The 25,781-nt window shown below is 44.8% G+C and overlaps 4 protein-coding genes and 1 long non-coding RNA gene across 5 annotated transcripts; 1 reads left to right on the top strand and 4 right to left on the bottom strand.

Moving 5' to 3' along the window:
* The first annotated feature begins 630 nt into the window (after positions 1-630).
* LOC112887612 lies at positions 631-1,044 on the top strand. The gene is made up of 2 exons (XR_003227599.1): positions 631-662; positions 758-1,044. It is a non-coding gene; the product is annotated as an uncharacterized LOC112887612 (long non-coding RNA).
* Positions 1,045-8,405: 7,361 nt separating this feature from the next.
* Positions 8,406-9,308, bottom strand: LOC112886510 (phytosulfokines 5-like). The gene is made up of 2 exons (XM_025952427.1): positions 9,078-9,308; positions 8,406-8,964 (listed from the first exon to the last, which is right to left on the bottom strand). The coding sequence occupies exons 1-2, from the start codon at positions 9,211-9,213 to the stop codon at positions 8,735-8,737; spliced, it is 366 nt and encodes a 121-aa protein (XP_025808212.1). The 5' UTR covers positions 9,214-9,308; the 3' UTR covers positions 8,406-8,734.
* Positions 9,309-13,967: 4,659 nt separating this feature from the next.
* Positions 13,968-17,618, bottom strand: LOC112887257 (probable ATP-dependent RNA helicase DDX43). Its single transcript, XM_025953387.1, has 6 exons — positions 16,533-17,618; positions 16,353-16,441; positions 16,122-16,221; positions 15,702-15,956; positions 15,164-15,333; positions 13,968-14,919 (listed from the first exon to the last, which is right to left on the bottom strand). The coding sequence occupies exons 1-6, from the start codon at positions 17,208-17,210 to the stop codon at positions 14,649-14,651; spliced, it is 1,563 nt and encodes a 520-aa protein (XP_025809172.1). The 5' UTR covers positions 17,211-17,618; the 3' UTR covers positions 13,968-14,648.
* Positions 17,619-17,765: 147 nt separating this feature from the next.
* Positions 17,766-18,484, bottom strand: LOC112887258. Its single transcript, XM_025953388.1, has one exon. It carries the CDS (start codon positions 18,353-18,355, stop codon positions 17,918-17,920), a length of 438 nt encoding a protein of 145 aa, XP_025809173.1. The 5' UTR covers positions 18,356-18,484; the 3' UTR covers positions 17,766-17,917.
* Positions 18,485-19,637: 1,153 nt separating this feature from the next.
* LOC112887174 (AT-hook motif nuclear-localized protein 7-like) lies at positions 19,638-22,593 on the bottom strand. The gene is made up of 5 exons (XM_025953281.1): positions 22,101-22,593; positions 21,553-21,620; positions 21,305-21,436; positions 20,483-20,638; positions 19,638-20,291 (listed from the first exon to the last, which is right to left on the bottom strand). The coding sequence occupies exons 1-5, from the start codon at positions 22,450-22,452 to the stop codon at positions 19,950-19,952; spliced, it is 1,050 nt and encodes a 349-aa protein (XP_025809066.1). The 5' UTR covers positions 22,453-22,593; the 3' UTR covers positions 19,638-19,949.
* Positions 22,594-25,781: the final 3,188 nt, after the last annotated feature.

The following is a 25,781-nucleotide window of genomic DNA, read 5'->3' as shown; positions in this document are numbered from 1 at the left end:
CTCACTTGATGTCAGCTGTCTGATGCTCCCCACCATGTCCCCTGATCTGCAGAAGCAGTATGAGCATGCGGATGCTCACACCATGATCGAGGGGCTGCGTGGGATGTTTTAGAACCAAGCCAGGACTGAGAGGTTCAATATCTCAAAGTCCTTGTTTGCGTGCAAGCTGCCAGAAGGTAGCCCGGTCAATCCTCATGTGATCAAAATGATTGGTTACATTGAGACTTTGGACAAACTTGGTTCTGAACTTCACCAAGACTTGGCTATTGATGTTATTCTCCAGTCGCTCCCAGCGAGCTATGAGCCTTTTATCATGAACTTTCAGATGAATGGCTTGGATAAAACATTGAGTGAGTTGCATGGGATGCTAAAAACAGCAGAGGAGAGCATTAAGAAGAATCCCAATCATGTGATGATGATTCAGAAGGGGAACAAAAAGAGGAAGCGTTGGACGCATCCTAATCCCAAAGGTAAAGGCAAGGAAAAGAGTTCCAGTGGTGAGTCCTTGAGCTCTAAGCTAAAACCAGCACCTAAGGCCAAATCTGGCCCTACTTCTGAGGATGAATGCTTCCACTGTCATGAAAAGGGATATTGGTCTAGGAACTGCAAGAAGTACTTGGAAGAAAAGAAAACGAAGAAAGGAAGTGAGACTTCCACTTCAGGTATAAATGTTATAGAAATTAATATTGCATTATCTTCCAGTGAATCATGGGTATTTGATACTGGATCGATGATTCACACTTGCAAATCGTTGCAGGGTCTAAGTGAGACTAGAAGATTTGTAAGAGGCGAGTTGGACGTTCGTGTCGGCAATGGCGCAAAGGTTGCGGTGTTGGCGGTCGGCACCTACCACTTGTCTCTACCCTCCGGATTAGTTTTGGAATTAAATAATTGTTATTGCATTCCTGCATTGAACAAGAACATTATTTCTTCTTCATGTTTGGAAGAAGTTGATGATTTTAAGATTGTAATAGAGAACAAACGTTGTTCTATTTTTTGCAATGGTATTTTTTATGCTCATTGTCCATTGGTGAATGGATTATATGTTCTTGATCTTGAGGATAAATCTATCTGTAATATTAATACTAAGAGGCTTAGACCAAATGATTTGAATCCCACTTTTATTTGGCATTGTTGCTTAGGTCATATAAATGAGAAGCGCATTGAACAACTCCATAAAGATGGATTGTTAAGCTCATTTGATTTTGAATCATTTGACACATGTGAGTCTTGTTTGCTTGGAAAGATGACCAAAGCACCTTTCACTGGTCATAGTGAGAGGGCGAGTGACTTGTTGGGACTTGTACATACCGATGTATGTGGACCAATGAGCTCAATAGCCAGAGGTGGTTTTCAGTACTTCATTACTTTCACTGATGACTTTAGTAGATATGGCTATATCTACTTAATGAGGCACAAGTCTGAATCGTTTGAAAAGTTCAAAGAATTTCAGAATGAAGTACAAAATCAATTAGGCAAGACAATTAAATTTCTACGATCTGATCGTGGAGGAGAATATTTGAGCCTTGAATTTGGTGATCATTTGAAGCAATGTGGAATTATTCCGCAGCTAACTCCGCCCGGAACGCCTCAATGGAATGGGGTATCCGAACGGAGGAACTGAACCTTGTTGGACATGGTTAGGTCCATGATGAGCCAAGCTGATCTTCCATTATCATTTTGGAGTTATGCTCTTGAAACTGCTGCATTCACACTGAATAGGGTTCCAAGTAAGTCTGCTGAGAAGACACCATATGAGATATGGACTGGGAAGCGTCCCGGATTATCTTTTCTCAAAGTTTGAGGATGTGAGGCTTATGTCAAACGTTTGATGTCAGATAAGCTCACTCCAAAGTCAGACAAATGCTTCTTTGTGGGGTATCCTAGGGAAACCAAAGGATATTATTTTTACAATAAGGCGGAAGGCAAAGTGTTTGTCGCTCGCAATGGTGTTTTCTTAGAAAAGGAGTTTCTCTCAAAAGGATTTAGTGGGAGCAAGGTGCAACTTGAAGAAATTCAGAAAACATCCGAAACTGTTTCATCACCCACTGAAGATCCACGGGATGTGCAAGATGTTGCACAACCCGTAGTTGAGGCACTAGCCCCACGAAGGTCTATAAGGGCACGTCGCGCTACTGACAAGCTCAACCTCCTTATTACGGAGGAGCGCCACGTATTATTGATGGGACCCGACTCCGACAAATGGCTTGAAGCCATGAAATCCGAGTTAAAATCCATGCATGATAATCAAGTTTGGAACTTGGTCGAACAAATTGACAGTGTAAGACCTGTCGACTGTAAGTGGATTTTTAAGAAAAAATTGGACATGGATGGAAATGTTCACATCTATAAGGCACGATTGGTGGCGAAAGGTTTCCGACAAATTCAAGGTGTTGACTATGAGGAAACCTTTTCGCCCGTCGCAATGCTAAAGTCTGTTCGGATTCTCCTAGCAATTGCCGCATATTATGACTATGGGATATGGCAAATGGATGTCAAAACCGCTTTTCTTAATGGACATCTAAGTGAGGATGTGTATATAAAACAGCCTGAAGGTTTTATCGATCCTAAAAATGCTGGGAAAATATGTAAGCTTCAGAGGTCCATCTATGGATTGAAGCAAGCATCTCGGAGTTGGAATATTCGTTTTGATGAAGTAGTCAAAGGGTTTGGCTTCATCAAGAATGAAGATGAGCCTTGTGTTTACAAAAAGGCTAGTGGGAGCGCACTTGTGTTTCTGGTCCTATATGTAGATGACATATTACTGATCGGAAATGATATTCCAATGCTTGAAGCCGTTAAAACCTCATTGAAAAAGAGTTTTTCGATGAAGGATTTAGGAGAGGCGGCTTACATTCTGGGTATTAGGATCTATAGAGATAGATTAAAAAGGCTAATTGGATTAAGCCAAGACACGTACATTGACAAGATATTGAATCGGTTCAATATGCAAGATTCCAAGAAAGGTTTCTTGCCAATGTCACATGGCATTACTATAAGCAAGAGTCAGTGTGCTACGACACCTGATGAGCAAAAGAGGATGAGTACGATTCCTTATGCTTCAGCCATAGGATCGATCATGTATGCTATGCTTTGCACGCGCCCAGATATTTCCTTTGCTCTATGTGTTACGAGCAGGTATCAATCAGATTTCGGTGAAGCTCACTGGACAATTGTAAAGAGTATCCTTAAGTACTTGAGAAGAACTAAGCATATGTTCCTAATATTTGGAGGCGAAGATGAGCTCCTTGTAAAGGGTTACACCGATGCTAGTTTTCAAATAGACAAAGATGACTCCAAATCGCAATCCGATTTTGTTTTCTGCCTCAATGGGGGGGGGGGGCAGTGAGCTGGAAGATTTCCAAGCAAGATACGGTGGCTGCTTCGACGACAGAGGCCGAGTATATTGCAGCTTCCGAAGCTGCAAAAGAAGTTGTTTGGATCAGAAAGTTTGTTTCTAACTTGGGTGTTGTTCCTAGTGCGTCCAGTCCAGTGGACCTCTATTGTGATAATAGTGGTGCCGTTGCACTAGCAAAGGAGCCTAGAACAACCAAGAAGTCCAGACATATACTGCGGAAGTATCACCTCATCCGTAACTTTGTTGAGAGAGGTGATGTGAAGGTTTGCAAGGTGCACACGGATTCAAACGTTGCTGATCCGTTGACGAAACCTCTCCCACAACCAAAGCATGAGGCACACATGAGATCTATGGGTATTAGATACTTACATCAGTAATTCTAGTGTGCATGGAAGATTTTTGTGTCATGAGTATGTTTATGTAATGATGAATAATTATTTTTTCCATGGATGATTATTTTTTACATTGATTATCAAGTACGTGACTTGTTCGTGAAACTCTTTGTTGACCATGATATAATTCTAAATTATCCCTAGTTTATGTCGTTATGCGGGACAACAACAACGTTGAGACTAGCACATGCATTAATTGATGATCATGTTTCACGGATCATGGATATGGAATATCGGATTAATGATGTGGACACATGTTGGTGAACATGTTGTTGGATTGACCCACTCCAAGACAATGTTGGGATTGTTATTTTGTATGTGCCATCAGTTGTTCTTGAGTGTTATACCTACTGGATCCTTAGACCTGAGATCGCCATTGTTTCTCACTATGTGTAGTGGTGCATCTTGGGGCTGCTAAACGCTACTCCGTAACTGGGTAGTTACAAAAGTAGCTTACAGGCGTGTCATGAAACATGGAATGGGATGTGAGCGGATTAAGATGGAATTTGCCCCTCCTAGATAACGGGAAAGATATCTCTGGCCCCCCTTGAGATAGTTGGATTTGAAAGTGCATGGCCATGCCAAACTGATTAAAGAGTTAATCATCATGACTAAAGGTTAGTTATTAATAGAATCCACTATTAGATCGAGAGAATGGTCGAGCTATCACAAAGGTGGCACACATCTCGCCTTGAGCTTGACTGGTATCGTGTGGCAAAGGGATCGGTGTATGAGTATATCTAAAGTTCGGCCGATATGATCTTTATGTGTATTTGTGAGTCACTATGCTCTGCTAGGTGCCGCTATTGACTTGTGATTCGGAAATGATTTCCGATCACGACCACCTACACATGAACCTAACGGGTCACACACTTAAGGGGTTTGGAATGTTGGAAAGCTTGCCTGTATGATTGTCTCTAGTGCAAGTGGGAGATTGTTGGTGATATGCCCCAGAGCCCATCATCACAATACGGTTTAAAAGCCCAAGAGGATATTGATCCAAGAGGGATTAAGGTTACTAATGGGCCTATGAGATAGAAGCCCATTACTACGCTGTATATATACGAGGGAGGGGCTAAGGGGGCGCGACAAGCCTGTGAGCCGCGCCACTTCCCTAGCCGTCGCCCCCTTCTCTCGGCCGCCGCCCTTGCCGTGTGTACGGTGCTAGCACACCGACGCCCGGCATTTCATCCCCGTACGTGTGGACTCCGTGGAAGCGCTGCTGCGACTGCTGCGCTGATCGGCTGCTGGGATCAAGGACGAGGAGCTCGGTTCGTGGGACGTGATCGACTACTTCCTCTACACCGACGCGCGACTTCTTCCGCTGCGCTGCGCGTCTAGTGGTAACGATCTATGATCTTCTACTCGCAAGTATCTTAGATATTTGCGGTAGTGATGCTAGTGTAGCCTACCGTTCACCTACAGTCATCTTGTTGCTCGATCGGTCACGCCGGAACTGACGCATTTTATTTGGTGGAAAAGGGTACCAAGTCCAGCCAACTCCTCCGGCCGGCTTATCTGTGGGCGGACGACGCCATCACATTCATTCAATTCGTTCTAGCAACAGCATCGCTAGCTAGCTAGCTCCAGTGCTCCGCCGTTCAACTCCAAGCGTGTGAGCACTAGCGAGTGATGCCATGGGCAGGAAAAATTTCTGGCGAACTTGGGTACGCATCGCATGCACGCGTGGATGTCGGCTCGGCACGCGCCGCGTGTAGGAGTATGTCACTGTTGCACACATACAGGCCATCATCTATTCTATCTAGTCTACAATGGCGTGCGGTGCGGTCGCATGTATGAAGCAGCAAAGGATAGACAGATTCTTCCTTATCCGAACCGGTGGGTGATGATGCATCCATGCGTCTGCATCCCAGGATCCTGAAGGAAATGCAGTGTGCAAATAAACGATTTTAAAGCTATCACCAAAACACACTAAAGCCAGTAAGCCACGTGTAAGCAGAGATTACCAACTCGACCATCGTGCGATGTCACTTGAAGGTAATTAATTAAACTAGTAGTAAGGTCATGTTTGGATCTTTTAGTCCCTAATTAAGAAAAGTTTAGTACCTAAACTAAACTTTAGTCCCTGCTCTATTTAGATGGAGGGACTAAATATTATTAAACCAGCTGTACAATGACTATATTGCGCCTTCAATCAGCACTTGTCCCACCCCCGGCCCTTGCTCTGCTACCGTTGCTGAAGAACTCGAGCAAGGAGACTGTGGACTAAAGCTAACCTTTAGGGACTAATGGACTAAAGCCTTTAGTCCCTGTTTTAGTCCTTGTGCTTGGCTCCTTAGGAACTAAAAAGACTAAAATAGAGGACTAAACTTTAGTTGGAGAGATCCAAATAGAACCTGAATCATAGAAATGCATGCGTCGTAGAAAAATAGGGGATCAGCACGCCGGTATATTGCATGTACGGCGGCCGGCTAAGTGACAATCAAATTACTCGCCGCTGGTAGATAGTGGGGATCTCGATTGACGAATAATCGAGGAGGCTGCGGCGATCGATCACCTCAACTTAAACGTGCTCAGCTTCTTATCTATTGCCATGTCATTTTCATCTATAGTAGTGTGCGCGCCGTATCATTCCTTTCACATCCTAATTAAGCTAGCTCGATCGATCGATCGATCGGTCCATCAAAAATTATAGCTCGAGTCGTGCACGCGTGAAGATGCCACGATCTGGTGATGACCATGACGTGTGCGATCAAAAAGGGTTGAGGATATTTTTCTGACCTAGACCTACCCCGAGCAAGCTCACCCAGACTTTTGAGTTTTGCGCCATGGATGATCATAGCTTTCCAGTTTCCTCTCAATTCACACATAACGGCCCACCAATCCTTTGCCATGAACATGCGTGTATCCCGTTCACCGAAAAGACGACGGAGAAGACATAGATAGCCCCAAGCTTAGCAGCTAACTACATACTTAACTGTAGCTAACGTTTAGAATTAGTCAAAGTCAAATACTTTTATCTTTGACCAACTATATCTTTAAAAATAATCGGTTTTAAATAAAAGAAGTTACATGTTATGATAGCTGGTTTCATTATTAATCAACTAATATTATTTTTGTGTTGTCAATTTTTATGATTTGCTTGCTTTTTGTAGTCAAAGTTCAAAAAATTTGACTTTGAAAAGATCTAAATGTTGGAATTGAGCCCTCAGATCACTCTCTCACCACACCAGACGGAGGAGGAAGATGAACGATGCACGAGCACAAACTTGGCGACGAACGCCCCGGCCACCACACGGCCTGTATGTTGGCTTGCTATTAGATCAAAGGACTCGACTCAACCTTGCACACAAGGATTACACGGCCCTTTATAGCCCCTCTGACGACGCAGCGCCCACGCAACCCACTGCAGCGAACTTGGCGCGCCGCACGCGCACTCCCCTGGCGACCCGGCCTTCTCCACGTCTGAGCCACGAACTCTTCTGTGAGAGCCGGTCTTCCGTTCTGCCCGCAAGCCATATCGTGCTCTCCTCCACTACTTACGCCATGGCCAACGGCTTCACCATCCTTGCGACTGCAACTCCTACTGAACCACCAGCACGCGCCGCACGTCATGCTGGACTCAACTCCGGACACGAACGCGAGCACACACACGCGCACCATCCGGCTGAGCCTACTACCATACCCAGAACGTGGACACACCAGCATTCTAGCCTGACACGGACTCCCCCTAAACAAGCTAATTGACTCAAACGCGACACACACACAGCGCACCAAGTACGGACCTTGGCGTGGTTTATTCCTAACACTAAACGTAGTGTATTCTGGAACAGAGTGAGTATACACTACTTGATTGTTCTATAGGTAGAATACTTGTTTGGATTGCAATGATCAAGTACATACAATACTACCCGCAAAAAAAGGTATATACCATACTGCTGATTAGAGAGCGAATGGGTTTGGCAATCTCTTCATGAACATACTTCTCTTGAGCACTGTCTTACTTTTAAGGAGCCTTTCACGTTGATCATTACGAGATGCAATAGAAAAAAAATTGTAGAATTTTCGTATGCTGATTTTGTCTTTTACGTTTGTCCCTGCACAAATCTTTTTAACCCCGAATTTAATTTGCGTGAGCATATATATTTGTATCATCTACCATCCACATTTTTGTTTCAATTTTTCAGGCACTTTTGCTTTTGTAGTATGGGAGTACCTTAATCATTCGCTGGACATTGGACATAGGTGTTGTTTGGATTTCAGGTGCTCATGATAAGCTCTGTCACATCGAATATTTCGATACTAATTAGAAAGCTCTGTCACATCGAATATTTCGATACTAATTAGAAATACTAAATATAAGCTAATTATAAAACTAACTGCATAAGCGTAGGGCTTATTCGCGAGACGAATCTATTATTAAACCTACTTAATTCATAATTAGCATATATTTACTGTAGCATCATATAGGCTAATCATGAATTAATTAAGCTTAATACATTCGTCTCGAAAGAAGCCTAGAGGTTATGAAATTTGTTTTATCATTATCTATATTTAATACTTCTAATTAGCATCCAAACATCCGATGTGATAGGGTTTATAATAAACATTGTACTAACCAAACCTAGCCATATTATCTTGCAAACGTAGTGGTACGGCCTTCACCCGGGGGCGCAGATTAACAGGCATACAGATAGACAAACTACACTCGGATGTAGTAGACCGCAAACAAGTAAAAACACAATTCAAAAGTTTGTCCACAACTTCACACCGCAGGAAGCCAGACTAGCACAGGCAGTCACCTTTCACCGTTTCATGCAGCATACTCTGCTCGACGCTAAAGAAAATTCTACCATGTAGTCATGGAGATGTACAGACAGACGTCACACATGCATGCAGGAATTCCAAGTTGGTCACTGTTGTTAAGAGACAGAATCAAGCTAGCGGCCTCCGTTACGTCGACTGTCCGGCATGTGCTCCGCCCGGCAACGTATAACAGACGTGCAGGTCGTCGTCTCCTAGCTCATGGCTTGCCCTTGTGCTGCGTGTAGATGTAGTCCATGTGCGCGTCGCGGAGGAGCCGCCTCCGCAGGCAGTCGTCGTCCCCCTCCTCGCACTCCGTCTCCGTCGCCGGCTCCTCCGCCTCCTCTGCTCCCACCACCATCTCTTGTGTTCTCACCTCGGAGGGTGATGAGAGCTCATCCCCAGTGACCGCGGCGCCATTATCTCCAGCAGCAGCCTTGGCACCATTCTCTGCATAAGAGTTTCAGAAACATTAGAGAAGCCCAAAAGGCTGGTAGGATCGATCAGAAGAGAGGTTCATTCATCATGCGTATGCTTGCCGGGAGTGGAGGTGGAGCACGCACCTTGGTGAACAAGAGGAGCAACAGCAGCAGGCAGGAGCCGTGCCGCTGCCGCGCAGTGGAAGAAGCAGACCATCAGGAAGAGGAGCAGGATAACAGCCACGAGCGGCGAGGAGATGTTGCTGCAGCGCCTCATCATCTCTGGTAGCTGGCAGAGGCTGCTTTGGGAGACAGGAGAGGATGATGGATAACGCTGGTGTTGTGCTGCCTGTTTGTGGTGCTCTTGGTGGCGACGAGGCGCTCTATTTATAATGCGAAACAGAGGATTGTTTGAAGTAGCCACGCACGCACCCAGAGGAAAGAGTGAAACAATAAAAATGGTGAAAGACCCCCATGGCAGGGCGCACTGGCAGTCAACGTTTACTAATGATCCATCATTTGTATGATTCTAGAAGACGAAGCTCTTCAATTCATCTGTAAGAGACTCCTGGAAACATTCGTTTCACACTGATAGATGCATCGTTTGAGCATGAAAAAAGGAAAGGAGCAAATTTTGGAGCTTTTCCAAGCTTCGAGCCACCGAGCTCGCTGCATACTCTCGTTCCTTCTCTTCCTTTTCAACCGGGAAACCAGCTAGCATGCAGGAGCAACCGACCTTAAATTATGTTACTGCTTTATACTCGTTTGGAGACTGCTGCTCTCAACCAAAACGCAAACGCATGTTGCTCCATCCATCCGTTCACATGCAGGAAATGTGTCCCTTTTTGTTCTGCTGCCTCCACAGCTCCTCTATCTACTTTGTTCATTTCTGGGAGCTCTAGGCTGTAGCTGCAGGCTGCAGAGCTGCTGTGCTGCGCTGCGTCTGTGGCAGGATGCACGGTCCATGGGCCCGGGCGCACGTTGGCCTACCACGTCCGGCTGGCACAGTGGGCCCGGGCCCCACACGCACAGCATGGCCACGTTTTGTGGCGCGGTCCACTCCACTGCGGGCGATCGTTGGCGCCGGCCACCTCATACTTTCTCCTTGCGCGCAGGAGAGTCCTCGTCCAGCCGTCCTCCCGACCTCCCGTGTGCCTGCCTGTGCCGAGTGCAGTGCAGCGACCTTGGGCATCACCCGCCCACTGACCTACTAGCTCGCTGAGAGACAGAGACGTGCATCTGCATTCGCGTCATGGTTGTCATTGTCGTGGCGCCGAGCTATCCCATCCCCTGCAGCCTGCTGGTGCGCTGGGCCTGCGCGTGATGGATGGACGGACGGATCAACATCAACGGTGCTCTGCTCTGGTCTTTTCTGCCCGATCCGTCGGTTTACACGAGTCAACGGCTCCATCGATCCGGCCACTGCAGCTCTCAGAGGCAGATGGTGAAAGAGACGAAGGGGACAGGGGACGTGGGTGCGCAGAGGAGCCCTGCCCCTGCACGCACGCGGCCGGCGACATAGACAGAAGAGCCGGATCGACGAAACTAGTAGCTGCCTCGCCGCTGGCGTGGCGTGCGCGTCCAATCCTCGCGTGCTCACCATCCGTGCCCTCCTTTCAAGTCCTCCGGCTGTGGGCGTGGTCGGATGGATTCTAGAAACAGCATTAGCGACGCGGCCGACAGTGTCTCGCCGGGGCAAGTCGCGCCGAAAACGCATGCACGCATGCACGTATGTCGGCCAAGCTGCGCGTCATGTATGTATGTCAACTGTACTACTACAAGTCTACAATGACGTTGTGTAAGTGCTCTGAAAGGAGTTTGTTTGGATATTTTCTTTTTTTTCACCCAACTTGCACGATCGCCTCTTTTGGTCGTTATTGTACCATGCATCTTCGTACTGCACCACGCCACTTGCCCAGTGAACAAGGCGTCATCGTGGTGCTATCTGCTACCTAATTAAAATTTAAAACCAATGTCACGGCTTCACCGAATCGGGGAAAACACAGTAACAGGTCACTTAAAAGTTTTATGTTTTCATGACTATATTTGACCCAAGAATTTTAAGGTGTGGCCTACAGTACACCTTTAAAAAACTAGCCTATCAACCTGTACTCCCGCACGGGCTAATTATAATTAATATAAAAATATAAATTTATAACTAATAATTATAATTATCTATCTCAAGATCTCTTTCATCTAATCCCTCTATTTTTATTTACATATTGTATTAGATTTGTTCTAAGTCAAATTTGACCAAATTTATAGAAAAAATAATAAAATTTACAATGCAAAATTTATTTCATTGAATCCACCATAAAGTATACGTTGATAGTGCATATGTTGGATAGTATAGTTGTCGCTATTATTTTCTATAGACTTGGTCAAAATTAGCTAACTTTGACTTAGAACAAATCTAATACGACATGTAAATAAAAACGGAGTGAGTATTAAATATTCTAACACACACTCTAAAATACATATTTATCATTATGTAGTCGCAACAGATTTCATTTTACATCACACCTCCATGTGTGTTTGATATATATTTACCATTGGTTTGTGAATTGGTATTCTTATATCTTCGATCATACATTTGATCATACATGAATATATGGTAGCACATATCGTGGTTAGTATTTTTATATAAATAATTATATAAATAATATTAATAGAAATAATAATTTAAATTTTATATTGGTGCACTTTAATATTTTATTATAATTATATAATTTATTAACTTTTAATAAATTGGATAATTTATATACAAATTTAGAGGGTTATTTGCATTGTTCTTATAATAGCATAGGTGGGTAATTTACACGAAGATTAGAGGGTTACTTTAGATTTTTTATAATGACAGAGGTGGGTAATTTAGATACATATTTAGGAGATTACTTTAGTGTATTTTTATAATAGCGGAGGTGGGTAATTTATTAAAAAAGATAACAGATCCAATGACTATTAAGATTAGAGTTGTCGGACTGATGGCCGGATGTTTCTGATTTTGTGAGAATTTTTAGAATTTTTCTATTTTTTCTAGAGTGTCCACGTAGAATCCTATGTGGCTTTACGTGGAGGTTTTAAAAGAAATCTTCAATTAATAATAGTAAGATGATGGCGGGTAAATTTTAGAACTCAGAATATATTGGTTCTTCTACTATAATGAGTTTTATACGCCAACCAAAGGTAAGCATGCAGAACGTTCACACTTCAAAGTTGATGCTCTACATGGTATACACGCGTGCCCTACAAATAGATACTCAAGAGCTTCACAACTAATTATTGGTGATCACAACTACTAATACTCTTTGTCAAGTTGCAGCCTCTTGATTAGATTCTTTCTTCAATTAGAAGGCCCCTAGGTTCCTAGTAGCCAAGCATGTAAATTAGCATATCATGCATATACGTATTTGATTTGAAGTGGTCTGCTCAAGCACAAATGCCGCCCCAATGCGTTCCACGTGGACAATACTATAGTTCCTGAAGCTAGCTAGGCAAGTAGTAGGAATTAATCATTCAGATATCATGGTGTGATCGCCATCGCCTTCATCTGCGGACACGACACGAGCAGTTGCCTGCAGTTTAGCAGAGAGGACCAATCGATCACACAGCGCACACTCTCCAACCAGGCGGCAATCGCGGCGCGTGATGTGTAAAGAAGAATGAAGGCGCGCGTGCAGCAGCCAGAAAAGCTAGCTAGCTAGCTAGGGACCCTTCTTTGCCTTTTCTCTAGTAGCTAGTACAATGGCGATGGCGAGTTGATGACAGTGAAGCTCCATGCATGACATCCTTTTCAGAAGGATCAACAAGTCCTCCATGATCTCTCGCCAATGGATGGCCTGGGCGCACATACGATGGATGCTACTAGCGAGTGGGCAAATAATGTGCTTGCTTAATTTAGCATGCTGGTTGCTGACTGACAGAGACAGACGCAAACGATTATCCTCGTGGCTGTAATGCGATTGGCGTGATGAGTGCTCCTCACTTTCGCTGATGATGATACCGAAACCTCTGCCGGAATATCTGGGACTACGTGTTGATGCCCTAGGAATTCAAGTTTTTTTTATATACTTTATACATATTAATATGTAAGCAGCATTACAAACTCACTACTAGTAATGCTTAACACAAGCAAAAGCATGACATGAGTATGGTGGCACTTTGAAGCCGTCGGAAGTCGAGCGATGCCGTATCTATGAGTACATCCACTTTTTGTACCGGTGTGAATTAAGAATTGCCTATACGCCTCCAAATTGCAGGAGAAAGGAGTGGCTGCAAACTTCTCATGGAAAAAACTACATGTTCGATCTATGCTTGGCACCATGACTATTTAACTCGTGGAAAAGCAACCGAGCATGCATGCCTGAGCATGATTACTCTGCAGATTCTCTCGGACCAGCAGCTTGGATGGACATGGCAGCCTTGCAAAGATATATATCCTGTGCTCCTCTTCCGTAACTGAAAGCTTAATACTCCATCCGTTCCAAATTATAAATTATTTTAGCAAATCGAGATACATAAATTTTATTATGTATATAGATACAATGTATATCTAGATTTGCTAAAATCATCTATAATTTGAAATTTAGGGAGTAGTAAACCTGATGCTGAAGACTTGCTCGTAGAACATCGTAGAACAGGCCTGACCTGAACCATCTTAATTTACAGGGAGATGAGCTCGATCAAGCATGTGCCCTGCCAAAAGGTCCAAACATGTGCTCGCATTAATTAGACAAAGAGTTTCATTGGCGGCGGCCAAGATCGGCGAGATGCTTGTGATCTGAAAAGGAAGAGGAAAGGTTAGTGTGCTGCTGAAGGCTGAACCGCTCCAATGGAGCCAAGCCGTCCATTGGAAAATGTTTTGGTCACGACACGCTTCAACTGCAAGAGTGCATTCATGTTCGTGGCTAAAAGATCACAAGGAACATTTCGCTTCAGCTTCAAGCTTGCAGCTCAAGATCAGAACGAACATTTGATCGAGAATTTACCAAAAAAAAAAGCGACGAAGAAATGACTGCTATGATTTCAGAGGAATCAAGAAAGCAGATATCATAGTCGAACTAGTCACATATGACGCCAACTCGTGCATAGTGACTTTGTTTCCTTGCAGGACCAACAACCTGCTGCTCATGGTCCCGAGCCGAGTCACCAAGATCTTCCACTGCCGATGAGACGATCAGCATCCAGCCATAGCGCTCCGTTCGCAAAGCTTTCGTGGTGCGAATGCCAGGACCAATGCGACAAGGCAAAGGTTGCTGGACGGTGCACACAGCTCCCGGACCCTTTCTTTAGTTGTTGCCACCAACTCGATCAGCAGCAGTCAGCCGAAGAATCCATTGAGATGACAGCAAGCTGATGAGTACGGTAAAGATGAAAAAGGTGCTTGATTAAAAGAAGCCTATGTCTTTGACATTTGATGCGCTTTAAAGATCTAGAGACCTATCCCTTTGAAAAGAAAAAGGGAGCAAATGGCGGTCCCTGGTGACCGACGCAGTTCCTCTGACAAAATTCACAATAATAGAGGCTGGCAAACCAGTGAACTACAACTGAGCCACTCCTTTCAGAAAATGGGATTCAAGGCATTCACATTTCACAACAAGAGCTAGTAGTAGTGGTAGTCAGACTTGATTGGTGAAAAGAAGCGCCATGAATGGCAGCAACTAACCCGAATCACCACAATATAATCTGGCCACACTGATAGGGTAATCAAGTCTGCTATGAAGACTCCATTTTTTGGAGAAATTCAGGCACCACCTGGCTGCTGTTTGCAAGAAGCTCGGCCAAGGGTTTCGCAACAGGAGCATCAGTGTTACAGAAGATACTATGGACCTCCCCTCCAATCATCTGACGAGCAACCCCAGTGAGGATCTCAACGTATTCATCGACTGAAGGAGGCAAATCAACCACCAACACAGTCTCAAATTCCTCTATGTCTGTCATCGCCATGTTCTCCCGGTCTTTAACATGTACATTCATCAGCCCAACACTGCACAGATACAGATACATTTAAGATGCCAAAGTTTGGCACAGAAGATCATGGGTAATCTGAGAGTCTCAGTCAAAAGATTATGTCCTGATTAAAATTCTCTAAGACTACAACTCAAATTCTTATTTGCAATATGTTTGTTAAAAGTAACAAAGTTGCGATTCATGCCACACATGGTTCAGCTTGCGTGAAGATATTGGAAATTTCCCAAAAAACTACTACAATGCTGTTAGGTTCACTGCACCTGCTGCATATGGTAAAAGAGTTGCCATGTGAGTCATCAGTCACTGTGCAATTTCCCAGTTTAAGTGATGATGATAGGTGCTGTGCATTTTTCTTGTTTGCGGCTACTAGCAGAACCTTTGATGACTTTTTAGCATGACTCTGCAAAATCTGCTCAAGGATTTCCTTGACCTGAAAATAGAAAGTGCTCATCAGAACATAGAAGTGGCAACTGGCATCACACCAGAATCATCGAAACATTTTGAACAGCTCCTGCTCAATAAACCATCAGCCATGAATTGGATACAGACATGAGACGTATTAGAGTAAATTACTAATTACTAACTAGAATCCAGGGTCCACATCCTTGTTCAGGCTATCAATGGCAGACCACATATACTGTCTTGAGGTCTGAGTTACATTGTGTTACAATTAAGACTGGAGGTTCTGAAGAACATTACAGTAGCTCACTAGCTATGCATTAATGCCCTCCTGAATAAGTTGCACACCCATGAAAGGTAACATAACATAGGCACATGAGAAATAAGAGATGCAGTTACCTTCGATGTTTTCAGCTCCTCCGATGGACAAAAGTGTACACTCTGCGTTACAAAAGCACTTCGTGAAGAAACAGAATCGTTGATAGAGAGCTTTGTAATTCTTCCACAGAGTAGATTTTTAGCCATAGATGCGACACTTTGGTCAGATGGGTCAGTGAAGATAGTTATCTGAAGAATGCTTGATATGGCGTCTCTAATAGAAAAGATTTTGTCACTGACACTGAGGTCCAGGAAATATTGCAATCCGTCAATGACCTGTCAATTGACTTTGTCAATCTTTAGATGAAACTCGATAATAGCATAGCTAACTATATGAAGAGAAGAATACAGAAAGTAGAACTACTAAGCATGGTAAGAGCAAAGATAAAAGAGCTGCTTAACTTACTGCGAAATTCATAGTTTGTGGTGTGCAACACTTACCATCATTGATACACCTGATATGTCAATTGCCTTTAATGACATAAGTTCAAGAAGCCTCTCAGGGGTAGCTATAAGAAACTCTGGCTCACAAGTTTTCAGTCTGATAGATTAGTCCAAACAAAATGTATTAACACATTTGGTATTTATGAGCCCTTCGCAGCTAGGCTGACAGCTAACACATTTCAAATTAGCAATCAACAAAGAATGACACAATAGTAAAACAAAACATACCCAGAGATCTGATGTTCAATGGAAGCGCCAGGATGCAAGCTCACTGAATGAATCCCAAGAGGCTTCAGGGGTTTGCATATCGATCGCACCTACATCAAATATACAACAAAATCATTCCCATTTTGATCATTGACTAACACATGAACAACATAACAAGCTGAGTAAAACGTCAGTACTAACTCGCGCGGCCTTTTCCTGGGACGGGACGAGGTGCAGCAGGAAGGGGCAGGATACGACCATCCCAAGCCTCTCCTTCCTGGCGATGATGTCGCAGGCGGTGGAGACGAGCCACGCTGTCTGCTCTACCGTGGCGCACGAGCCGCCAGTATCGAGGACGTCGGACGGCGCCGGTGCGGAGCAGCACCTCCAGAGCTCCACGCCCCAGTCGCCGGCGCCATGGATGCTGCCGCCGCCGTCCTCGGGCGCTACAGCATCCCGGATAGCGTTAAGGCAAACTACCAGGAACTTGGACGGCCGGTCGAAGTCCACTTCCGTTTCCGTCGCTCGCTCGCGTATGGCCTTCGACTTGGTCTTAGTCCCGGCCTTAGCCGGCGGCTGCTTTTTAGTGTTCGGGTCCTTCTTGGGGTTGTCGTCCTTGGCCACGACGGCGGCGTCAGCTGTGTCGTCGGTCGCCTCCTCGTCCTTGTGCTTCTTGCCGTGGCGCTCGTTGAAGGGGTCGTCGGGCGTGGGGAGCGAGAAGCACATGCCCTCGCAGCCGCGGCGCTTCCCGGACTTGCGGCGGCGCTTGGAGGCGATGATTGCCGCGACCCGCGCGGAGACGGCGTTCTCGCTGCTGCGCAGGCGCTTGCGGCGCACCCGGTTGCGCTTCCGCGCCAACGCATCGTCGCCCTTCGCCATCTAGGCTTCGACAGCTGGTCCGCTCCGGCGAGTCAAACGGAATCGGCAGTCCCGCCGCCGGGAGCGGGAGGGGAGGAGACGCGAGCGCTTGTGCGGCCAACCGGCGGTTGTGCCAAAACCTAGCAAAAGCCTCTCTGACAGGACCGGGCCGGTGGAGATAGGCATGGGCTGGATTTGTGGCCCAGTATGCAATTCACGCTGCAACCAGGTATGGGCCTTTCCTTGGGGCCGACCGAAGTGAACGAAGCTATGGGCCTTTCCTTGGACTTGTAAGTTAATGGGCCAAGTCGCCGCCTCCTAATTCGTTTCTGCGTGTCCGTCCGCCGCGCACGGTCAGGGTGGGCTGGGCTGACTAGTCCGGCCCGAACGGAGCTTGCCCTAGTTTGTGCTTCTGATGATTTCTTTTTTTTTTTGAGGGGGTCTCTTCTGATGATGATGACTCGCGCGATTTCTGTATTCTGATCAAGGAGAGTTCAGAGCTCAAGAAACACAGAGATGACATGAAATTCACGTACAAAGATCGAATTTGCAAGTAAACACGATTGAACCTGAAAGTTAATCTGGGTTTAATCACATTCGATTATTGATTGATTAGTGCACCAAAACACAGTTCACATCCAAGCTCAACAGTCAACAGGGAAAAAAGACACACCACAAGGATGAGGATGAGCTGCTAGCTGAGCTCTCAGAAGCCGCTAGAACTATAGCTACTGGTGCTGTTCCTGGAGCAGGGGCGGCGCGACGTCGACCCTGGCGACGCCGTCCCTCTCCTCGGCCACCTTGGCGACCTCCACCTCCCCGACGACCACCTCCTTGGCCTCCTCGTCCTCGGCCCCGTCCTCCTCCTCGTAGTTTGGGTCGTTGGGGTCGATGGCGGGCGGCGCCGGGTCGAGCTCGTCCTCGACGAGGCCGCCGGGTCCCTCCCAGGTGTACTTGCCGCCGCGGCCAGACTTGGGCGGCGGGGTGCCGATGCCGACGCCGCGGGGCGCGTTGGCCGGGTGGCGCTCCATGCGGTGGAAGCCCTGCTCCTCCAGCTTGCGCTCGAAGTGCTTGGCGGTGTCCGGGCGGCGCGTCTCCGGGACGGGCAGCTTCTCCGTCACCTTCTTGCCCTCCTCGTCGCGGTGCGTCACGCGCATGTACGCCATCGAGAGATGTCGCCGGCCGACGATCGAGCGCTGGGGCTCTGCGAGAGAGAAGGATCGATTCGAGGTGTCGTTTGATCGATCGAGGTGTCTGCTGCTTTTGGCTTGATCGGTCGATGGGGCGAGAATGAGATTTATAGTGGAGCCGGGCTTAGGAGGAGCGAGGTGAGAGCGGTGGATGGGGGAGCGGAGAGGAGTCTAGAAGGCGAGCGAAGGTGGCAGAAGGCGAGCGCGACATCTAGAGCCACCACCGCTCGAAATATCCGTTCGCCCGCGTGACGTGGATGCTGGTTCGTATGCTCTTTGTGGCAACTGATTGGCGATTTGGTGCGGCCGCCACGCTCCTACCTCTAGTCTTCTACCGTACAAGCACTGTTGGTGCTCAGAAATCCTGATCACAACTCAGGCTCCAACTCATCACGCGTCGGCAAGGCAGGAAAAAGCTAATAGCGCATATTTACGGGAACTAAAGCTCAGTCGTTATCACATCAACTCTTCGTATACTAATTAGAAAAATTAAATATAAGATATTTATAAAATTGATTATACAGATAGATGCTAATTCGCGAGGCAAACTTATTAAGTCTAATTAATTTATCATTAGCGTATATTTACTGTGGCATCATATTTTTAAATTATGAACTAATTATGCTGAATTAGCCTTCATCTGTGCAATTAGTTTTATAATTAATTTATATTTAATACTTGTAATTATTAACCAAACATATTTGATGTGCCACAAACTTTTACTCCGTTGAACCGAACACCCCCAAACATGGATAGCTGCATGGGCGCACTGAATCACTGATAGATGGAGTCGAACGAAGATATATGTCAGACACTCACGGTGCTTAACCCAACAGATTGCCATGTCCAGAGACAGATTAGAAGTGACTTCCTGCGACGGTCGAAAGCGTCCACGGACGAGCCTCCTCTGCAGTGCAGTACTGTAGAGGAACCGAACCGTTTCCAGCGTCCACTGCATCAGATCCGTAATCGCAAATTTGCTGGGCTTTCTGCTTGAGAAAATTTTTGGCACGGTCACGCTGTGTATTCTTCTAGCCTTCTACTCGTAGGACAGATCAGAATCATCAGATGGGGGCAGTACGCCGGTGCCACAGCGGAAGCACGCTACCAGCACCGATCCCCAACAATTTCCTTTTGGCCTGAACAACAAACAGTTCACCGTTCACAGCTATTGCATAAATGATGCTTTACCAGATGCAAATTACCATGCTCGAATATACAAAGTAAAGACTACCACGGACTCTATTCATCACCAACAGAACAAGCTAAACAGACCGATAAAAAGGACTAGAGCTGAATTAACTGCCACAGTCATGACCAAAAGCAACAGCAGTAACCCAACAAATTGGCATCTCCTGTCTAAAGAGACACACGGATTAGTTCATTAGAGCATCTACCACATTCTACTGATCTTGGCGCTAAATCAACCTTACTTCATCATTCTAGCTTAGTTTCTCCCCACCCAATCGGCTAGTGTCACGCATGGACAGCAAGTGCCATGCCCTACTACAAAATGTGTCAGACAGCAATGAGGCGACCAAAAAACATGAAACCGCCATGGCCAGTTCTTCTACTCCTGGGGAGTCAAGCTGACGTTGATGTCAGGTGAAGGTGAAGCCCTGTGCGCCACGGGCTGTGGGCTTGCAGGCCAGCCAACCATAGTGAAGCCCGTCGTGTTCAAGTTCATGGCGCCGTGCTCCGCGTTGGCATGGAGTTGTGGGGGCATGGCGGAGGCTGGCGGTGCATGGAACCCGTTGCCTGGAGCAGCCTGAGAGATTGGCATTGCCGCTGTGAGCACAGGAGGGGGAGCCACAGGTGCAGGGAGTGCTGGAGCAGGAGATGCTTGTTGCTGCAAGTTCATCCTCCTCTGATGCTGCTTCAGACTATTGGGCAGGAAGCTCCCAACAACCACCTGCCCAAATGGTTTATGTTATAGAGTTATTAGTTAACAAAATATTCCAGATACAATCTTTGTGTCTTTGTCATCAAGTACACGACTCGTTACAGATTAAATGAATCAACAAGATATCAAGATTTCCTGTCTTGGCAAGTTAAGTATGACATCATTGGTAATTTGGTGCAGGTTTTGCAGAGGGGTTTTACCTGTATAGGACTCGCAGCACGCAGCATCCCAGCCACTACACCGCCAACCACACGGCCATCGGGGCCAGCAAGAGAGACACTGAGCCCACCGGTTCTCCTCCTACCTTCCTCAGCCATTGTGAAAGAGCCCATCAATTGCAGAATCTCAAAACGGCCCTGATGATCAGAAACACTCAGTTCGTTTAATCATGACCAGCATAAACACAGACAGCCGTGGTGTATGAAAACTTTACCATCCTACTGCGGCTAACAACTTAGAAACAATGTCATTTCTGATGCAGATGGGAGATTTTAGAAGTCCCATGGCCTGATGGCCATTTATAAAACTTTGACAAGTTTCTGTGTATTTTAACAGTCTTAACTTTACAATTTACGAATGCTGGGGTAAATCAAACCTATAAAATGGGCGTGGAACAAAATGGAAGAGACAGAAAAAAGTGGAAGGGGAGGACTTTCCCAACACAAAAGGCCTACCAGCTGCTGAATACAGTGTGTGTCTGTTTCATGAGGTATCAGCAATCAAGTCAAACAATGTGACTTACATGGCTGAATCTTTCAGCGTGGGTGGTTGAGATTTTTCATAACATTGCAACACGATATATCTAATTAAGGTTATACATCTTTTGAAAAAAAAGAGAAAAGCATTGCAAAGGAAATCATTGTACTTGATGTGAGTATAAGAAATACTACTAATACTGAACAGACCAAATTTGTGCAGTGATCAGGGCTTCCCAAGTCCTCAGAAGGTCACAACAGCTAGTAGGTCCTGAGTCCTAACTCAGAACATTACAAGAAGAATGATAAGATGCAAAGAGTCCTTACCTCATAGGTGAAGGTGCTACCAGATGAATCCGGCTGCCTCAATGTTACATTAGAGATTGTCCCATTGGCAGAGAGGATGCAGATCGAGCGTGGACCCTTCTGAGAAAATGACATTATGCGCGCCGCCACATCCTACCAACGAATTGGGCAAGAAAGCTCAGTGACACCCTCAAGACAAGCACTGCACACTAGTCAAACAATGCCAAACTAGTTGCAGAGAAACGTGATGCTGTGATGATAAGTCTTACCTCCCCAGTACCCACGATGATGACATGAGGTGTGAAACTCCCTCCAGCTGACAGCGCATACCATTCTCCTTTTGCATTTGAAGAAACCAGTCAGACAGAGAAATGAACGATTTTTAAGTAACTAAACTAGATGATGAAAAATAGACCTTAATCATGGCTAATCTGTAAGAAATCTAACTAAGCCGTGCGAGAGGATTAGGTCGATTAGGTAATCAAACAGGATAAATCTCCCCAAGAAAGAATGCGCGCGCAAGATTGATATTATGAAAGGGGATAAAACATAATAATCGCTTCAATTATTGACGCTGAAGATGAATGGGACAACGAACAGCAGAACCGTGGTAACTGGTACGGAATAAACGGATAGTGACTAGTTCAGTGTCAAAAAAAACACATACACAGCAGCCAAACTGGACCCCATCCAAGCAATGTAACAGAAATCAACAAGGGGAGCAGACATAGCAGGAAATTGTAAAGCAAAAATGGAAAAAATCCTGGTTGCTCAAGAAGGAAGAGGAAGCTTCGCATTGCAGACGGTGCATACTGACCTAGAGTGGCTAGGATCTGGCGCCTGCCGGAGCCGCGCGGGCGGCCCCTGCGCCGTCCGGAGCTCAAGTTGGCATGCTCACTCTGCCCAGCCGTCTGCATGCCGTTGTCCCCTGCGGCCTCGCTTGGCTTGTCCCCGCCCAGACTCCACGCAAGTGGAGTTGCAGTGGCATCCCCTCCGTGGCCAGCTTCCGCCGGTGGCGGAGACGGCGTGGGGGACGTCGACGGCGAGGAGGGAGAGGACTGGTACCCCTTTGCTGCTTCTTGCGCCTCTGCCATGGTTATGTCTGCTCTGAAGAGACCATGACCGGACTCATGGCCTCCTGCCACTGCAATGCCTTCCCTTCCCTCCATGTAGAATGTGAAGGACTCTTCTTGGATAGAACTTGGAGCTTGCTGGGTAAATTTCTTGTTCTTGGTTTGCTACTTTGCTTGCTTGGGCTCGAACAAAGTGGATGGCAGACAAGAACAGGCACCTATTCTAGTTTGGCTTGTGTCCGGTTACTACCAGGCACCAGTATGCAGCAGCTGGCTGTGCCAGTATTATACCGAAGTCATCAGGGATAGGAATTTTTTTAATAATATTGAAAATGATAAATAAAAATGAGCGAGATTTTGGGGGCAGAAACTGCACAAGAATGGTGGGGCTTCCCGTTTCCTGCTCTCTACGATCCTCTCTCTCCTTTGACCAACTATCTGATTGGTTGGACTGCAAAAGTGTACTGGAGTCCAACAAAACTTCAATTTTCTATTGAACTGTAAAGCAGCGAATGGGACAAACAATTTCTCCCAGGAATGGGTAGGATAAATAAAAATACTCTCTAACTAATTGCAGTGTTTACGTTGAGTTACAAACTCTAATTTTTTCATCATCATGGTAACTCAGATTTGAATACTCGCTGCTTTTCATTTATAAGTCTTTTCTTGCCTGTTGATACACGTTGAGGGAAGATCCAGCAGGTGAGAGAAAGCAATCACATTGGGGTTCGTACCATACAGTTCACTGCTCACTCAGCCACTCCATCTCCAGCTGTGTCTCCCAGCACACTTTTGCTTATCACATTTTGCAATTAGAATGGATCATCATACTAACATATAAAACTGACAGTCTGACATTCATAGTTTGTATAATAACATATATACATATAAAAATGATGAAAAATATAATGATTCATTTCAATGCAATATATAAACCTGTAAACAACAGAACCACAATTTTAAAGTTAGGCCCTGTTTAGTTCACAGGCTGTAAACGCAAAAAAACCGTAAACGCAAAATTTTTAAAGGAATCTTACTAATTTGAAGTACTAAATGAAGTCTATTTACAAAACTTTTTGCATGGATGGGCTGTAAATTGCGAGACGAATCTAATGAACCTACTTAATCCATATTTTGCAACAGTGATGCTACAGTAACCATCCGCTAATTATTGCTTAATCATGGATTAATTAGCATCATTAGATTCGTCTCGCGATTTACAACCCATCTGTGCAAAAAGTTTTATAAATAGACTTCATTTAGTACTTCAAATTGGCAAGATTCTTTTGCAAAAAATTTTTTTGCGTTTACACGCAACGAACTAAACAGGCCCTTAGCTTGTAAAATGATGTTTGTTAAGATGCAGAAGGAGCATTCGGCTCTTTTCTTTTCACGTAGTTGAGAGGTGATAACTCTACTGTTAGTAGTATCAGTACTACTGATACCGTTAGTGAACGTAATAAAGCATTTCAGTTGTCATCTTTCTATGCAGCTTTCCGAATGTGTCTAGCGTCTGTTTGGTTGTTCATGTAATTGAGAGTGATAATTCTACTATTAGTATTACTAGTAGTATTAGTACTACTAATTCCTGTTAGTAAACCTAATAAAGCATTTCGCTTCTCATCTTTCTATGCAGCTTTCCTAACGTGTCTCTTCTTTTTGAATCTTCAAAATCACATAAAAGGTCAGATCATGTTTCCTCCCTCCTCTTTTATTTTCATGAAACCTTTAGGAGAAGATGGGGAATACCTGTTCAATAATAACAAGCACGAGTACCCAAATTTGCAGCGCTTGCACCTGTTTTTTTGCTTGGCCAACCTGTCCTGAGCATTTCACACTTTCACAGCTGTCCAACTGAGGGGATAAGATCGAAGCTTGGGCCTTTCGGGAAATCAGTAGCTGGAGAGTATATTCAAAAGGCAAATAAAAAAGACAGTCAAATCCATGATGTGCTGTAACTGTAAAAGCTTGAAATCCTCGTTATCATAAAACTATATGTGCCTGAATAAACAAAGCAATAGTTTTATGGAACCCATTTTAATTTGAGTATTCCCAACAAAAGTAATGCTTCTGCTGACAATAAGACACCAACCATAAAGAGGAAGATACAGACAAAACAGTGGGGCCTTAACAACACAGGAGTGTGGTATGAAGAGTTATTTTCAAATATAAATAAACAGGAATATACACTGCAAATGTTTAGGAAAGGATACTCAATACTACGTGTAAAGTATATAAAAGGTGTATAGGATAACAACTAGAGCAGGAAATAGAGAGCTCAACTGAAAACGTCCCTTGCCTTGGAAACATCAAGGTTTATACAGTCTGAAGTTGCGCAGGTGCATGGCAGCTGGAGAAAATTTCCGCAACATCCGCTGCAAAAAGATGGAAATGTGGGCGCTGCCGATCAAAAGCTGGATACACAACGTACTCCTATAGCTATTGCATTTATTGCTTCTCAGATAGTACTGAAATGGAGAACAGGTAGATCAGAATGTGAGCACAGCTTGGTAGAAAGACAGAAACATTACTTAGGTATGTTCGTTTCCGGAGGTCTAAAGTTTAGACGGGTCACATCAAAGAGAAATCTTATCATTTAGAAGTATTAAATAAAGTCTAATTACAAAATTAATTGCAGAACCCCGGGGCTAATTCGCGAGACGAATCTAATAAGGTATATTAGTCCATGATTAGCGGATGATTACTGTAGCATCACTGTGGCAAATTATGGATTAATTAGGCTCATTAAATTTGTCTCGCGAATTAGCACCCAGCTGTGCAAAAAGTTTTATAAACATATTTTATTTAATACTTCTAAATAGCAAGATTCTCTTTGATGTGATGGGTCTAAAGTTTAGAGGGTAGGAAACGAACAGCTCCTGGACAATTCACGAAACCAAATGAAATACTGCCCTCCCAGATCACATCATCTTGAGTTCTGAAAATAATCCATCACTCTGCTTTTGCCCTTTTTATTCTTAGGACTTTTTTTTTCTCAAACATAAAGCAGTGCTGCCCTTGCCCCTTTTTTTCCCTCGAGGAGAGCTGCTCTTAGAGGTTTGGTGAACAAGAAGACAGTAAAAAAGACGACACTGAGAGATTTGAAGTGCAAATTATTTGCTACACAGAAACTTTGGAGATATCGTTTGTTTATTCAAAGGAAAACTGCACCTTTTCAATTATATTGTTTGTTTATTCAAAGGAAAGTCAGCTTTCAATGATCCTAGTTCCAAAGTAAATTAGGACACTCACAACTAAGAAAAATGTGTTACCAAAAGGGTATCATTTTATTACCAGGGGTAAGATAGTAGAATAATTCCATATTTTTACACTGGAAGTCTTGTCCAATAGATACCGTCACACAGAAAATATGGTCAGGTAAACTGAAAGTATGGACATGTGATACTTAGTAGTGTGGTAATGTT

Source organism: Panicum hallii, chromosome 3 (genome assembly GCF_002211085.1).
Source record: "Panicum hallii strain FIL2 chromosome 3, PHallii_v3.1, whole genome shotgun sequence".
Taxonomy (NCBI): domain Eukaryota; kingdom Viridiplantae; phylum Streptophyta; class Magnoliopsida; order Poales; family Poaceae; genus Panicum; species Panicum hallii.
The sequence above is the reverse complement of the archived record's forward strand: the minus strand, read 5'-3'. Positions and strand labels throughout refer to the sequence as shown.